At 42.8% G+C, this 3,928-nt stretch overlaps 1 protein-coding gene across 2 annotated transcripts in view; it reads left to right on the top strand.

Annotated features, from left to right (window-relative positions):
* The window catches only part of Card6 (caspase recruitment domain family member 6), a 21,308-nt gene that overhangs the window by 7,233 nt on the left and 10,147 nt on the right, over positions 1-3,928 (top strand). The window contains exons 1-2 of one of the 2 annotated variants that reach the window (XM_026783819.1): positions 249-337; positions 553-841. In XM_026783819.1, coding sequence (XP_026639620.1) covers positions 559-841 — 283 coding nt within the window. In that variant the 5' untranslated portion in view covers positions 249-337; positions 553-558. Of the gene's footprint in view, positions 1-248; positions 338-552; positions 842-3,928 lie in introns of those variants that run through there. The other variant, XM_005356739.2, reaches the window with a different exon arrangement.

Below are 3,928 nucleotides of genomic sequence, written 5' to 3'. Positions count from 1 at the left end.
TGGGCTCCTGGGAGCCACTCTAGGTTCAAATCTCTTGCCAACCCTAAGGTGGCTCCCTTAACTAAGATTTGTGCTTCCCTGCTCCCCTATCCATCCTTCCTTTATCCCAATCATCCTGTTTCCCCACCGCTGCCCGGTATTAATAATCAAAGAGCAGAGAGGTTTCTGTCCTCAGCAAGCACTTACACACACACACACACACACACACACACACACACACACACACACACACACGAGCAGATAAAGGGCCAGCAACCAGGAAATCAAGGACAGAGTGCTCCCAGCTGCTCCCTCCTATGTTTGTTCATCTCTGCCCTCTCCAACAAAGCCAACAAAGGTATTCTTGACATATTTTATCTTTCCTAAGTAGAATTCTTCTCTCTCTCTCTGTCTCTGTCTCTGTCTCTCTGTCTCTGTCTCTCTGTCTCTCTCTGTCTCTCTCTCTTTGTCTCTCTCTCTCTCTCTCTCTCTCTCTCTCTGTCTTTCTTTCTTTTTCTCTCTCTTATACTTCTATACTTGCCAGAATGTTTTAATTCATTTCCTGGTTTTCAGGAAGCAATGGCTACCAAGAGTGCTTCCTCAGAAATCATAGCAAGACAAAGAACGAAGTTGCTTAATGTCCTCCAGCAAGACCCCGACTCTCTCTTGGACACGTTAGCCTCTCAGAGCCTAATTTCTGAGGACGAGTACGAGATGCTAGAGCAGATTCCAGATCCCCTGAAGAAAAGTCGGAAGCTGTTAATTGTGATCCGGAAGAGAGGAGAGGAGAGTTGTCATTGTTTCCTCAGGTGTTTGTCTGACATGTTCCCAGAGGCAGCTGCCACTTTGGACTTAAAGCATGGTAAGTTGCTTTTATAAATTTTGGAGGAAAGGGGGAGGAATGGATTTTCTAAAAAGGAAAATGAATTGTTGCCTGCTGTTTGGATTTGACTTCCGAAGGCGATTCTTACTGAATTCTGAGACAGGAAGTGTAGTTTTTACAGCAGGGAACAATGATCCCATTGATTAGGAGACTGGCCTTCGCTGATCGGAGCGCTTAGTGTCCCCCTCCCTTTCAGTGCGCCCAGCAGATCCTCATTGTTCCGGGGCTGGGAAAGAGCTCACTGTCAATCATGGTACTCTCTAGGGCTTTCCTGCACAGGTAGGTACATTTGAGACTCACACCCCCAAAGACCTTGAGAAGGGTCTTTGACTATTCACTCTGAAAGTACAGGGAAAACCATTTGTAATAACCTGCCAGAGAATCGGCGGCTTCCTGTTCTCTGGGGAAAGAATGCCGGTAAAACAGTAGTTTCTAAAATTGTGGTTTCTCCATTTGATTAATACAGGTTTTAAGGTCTTGAAACTCATACTCTATAGAATATGGTTATTTTTTCTTTTTTTTAAAAAATCACTTTATTGTCATTAATTCACAACTAAAATACAGCCAGTTTAAGGAAGCTGCTCAAAAAGTTGTGGAGTCCCTCCCCCCTTCTGCTCTCAGTGAACTTCTGTACAGATAGGACGGCCATTCTCATGCCACGGGACTTCACTGTGTGGCCCCGGTTGTCCTGCAGCTCACTCTATAGACCAGGGTGGCCTCGAACTCATAGTGGCTCTGCCTCCTGTGTGCTGGGATTAAAGGCGTGTGTCACCACTACCCAGCTATTCTCCTGCTTTGAATTATATTTTTATTCACTCGTTCACATAAAGAGAGAAAAAAGAAATTAAGATGGAGTTCAAAATGGGGGAAAAAGTAGTTTTTTCCCCATATAATATATTTTGACCATATTTTCCCACAGGGAAAAATATTGTATGGAAATGTTTTTCAATAAAAGGTAGCTTTATACCTTCTTTCATGACTCATGTCCTTTTGCCTGCATTCTGTCCATCTTGTTCACCTATTACTATCTTCTCTTGGTCTCCTTAAGTTTTATACTATACCCGCACTTCTACCTACTCATATAGATACATGCATACGTTGTAAGCAGTGATCTGTATATAAGGGAGAACATGAAAAGTAAAAACAGAATTGTCACATGACCTAGCTGTTCTTCTCCTTGGGTGTATTTCCAGGAAAATACACCATAATATACCACATAGACATTTGCACATTCTGTGTTTATCACCGCTCTATCTATGATAGCAAGGATACGGAACCAGCTTTACATGTCTACCAACAGATGAACGGATAATGAACATGAGGTTCTCTAAGGAATAGAAAAATAAAATGATGACGTTTTCAGGAATATGTATGGATCTGGAAAGTATAATATTAAATAAGTTAATCCAGACTCAGAAAGAAAAACCTGCATGTTAATATAACAACTATTGTATGGGATCCATACAGTGGGACTCAGTATGGAATTTTATTATATGTAAACAATGTATCAGATAGCTTGGCTCTTGGCATATCTACCAGAACTGGGGAGATTGACTCATGTGGTAAAATGCTTGCTGGGAAAGCATGAGGATTTGAATTCAGATTCCCAGGGTCCACCTAGAGTGCTGGCCAGGGTAGCATGAACCCATGTACCCAGCGTTGGAAGGCAGAGGCAAATAGATATAGTCTCTGGAGCTTGCTGGCCGGCTAGACTCACAAGAGAAGAAGATAGCCCAACTCCAACCCCCAGGCTCCACAGGCATGTGCACCTGCCCCAACGAGTGCACACAGAAACACATGGATGTTTGCTGCACACACATAGGATAGAACATCCTATTCTATACTAGCTATTTATTTATTTATTTATTTATTTATTTATTTATTTTTTCGAGACAGGGTTTCTCTGTTAGCTTTGGAGCCTGTCCTGGAACTCCCTTTGTAGACCAGGCTGGCCTCGAACTCACAGAGATCCACCTGCCTCTGCCTCTCTAGTGCTGGGATTACAGGCGTGCGCCACCACCGCCCGGCTATACTAGCTATTTAAAAGTATGCACAAATACTATTAGAGCCTGTCCTGGAACTCCCTTTGTAGACCAGGCTGGCCTCGAACTCACAGAGATCCACCTGCCTCTGCCTCCCTAGTGCTGGGATTACAGGCGTGCGCCACCACCGCCCGGCTATACTAGCTATTTAAAAGTATGCACAAATACTATTAGATGATCCAAAAATAACTATATATATATATATATATATATATATATATATTCAGTGGAGTCAAAACCAGTGCACATAGATAGCACTCTGCCATTGTTTACTGAGGCACTTTTCACAATAGCCAGCTTACAGAATCCGCCTATTTTCCAATCAGTGGATGCACGAATAAAGAAAATATGCCATATAAAGACAATGGTGTATAGTTCAGCCATCACAATGAAAGTCAGGCATGTTAGCTGATGTCTGCAGTTCTTACACAGGCAGAGGTGGGAGGACCAAGAATTGCAGACCAGCCTGGGCGACATAGCAAGTTGCAAGCTGCCCATGGCTACAGAGTGAGAGCCTGTCTCAAAATTAAGCAAGCATAAGAACAAACAGAAAGGATGACATCATGTTTGCAGGAAGAGTGGATAGAGCCGGAAAAGATCATATTGCGCGATATCAGATCTGAAGGACAAACATCACGTGCTTTCTCTCGTTTGTAAATCTATATTTCTATATGTGCACATCAAATATGTATGATAAGAAGGTGGGAACAGAAAGACAAGCTGGAGGAGAGAGAGGGGATGAGAGGGTAGTATGGGACGAGTGTAATCAAACTATGAGCTGTGTGTGTGAGAGGGAGAGAGAATGCTACTATTAATTGTGTGATTCATAAGAGCTAGTAAAAATTTATAGTGTCTTAAAAATGGACTTGTTACAAAACGTAGTAATGGCTAGTGATGGGGGCGGGGAACTAGTCCTGTTTATTGTTTAGCAATTCAAGAAATAACCACTAGATGGAGATGTAGCTTTTTTCTTTTCTCCTTCCTTCTTTTCTTCCATCCTCCCTCCCTCCCTCCCTCCCTCCCT

This window comes from Microtus ochrogaster, chromosome 19, assembly GCF_000317375.1.
Source record: "Microtus ochrogaster isolate Prairie Vole_2 chromosome 19, MicOch1.0, whole genome shotgun sequence".
Lineage (NCBI taxonomy): Eukaryota > Metazoa > Chordata > Mammalia > Rodentia > Cricetidae > Microtus > Microtus ochrogaster.
The sequence above is the reverse complement of the archived record's forward strand: the minus strand, read 5'-3'. Positions and strand labels throughout refer to the sequence as shown.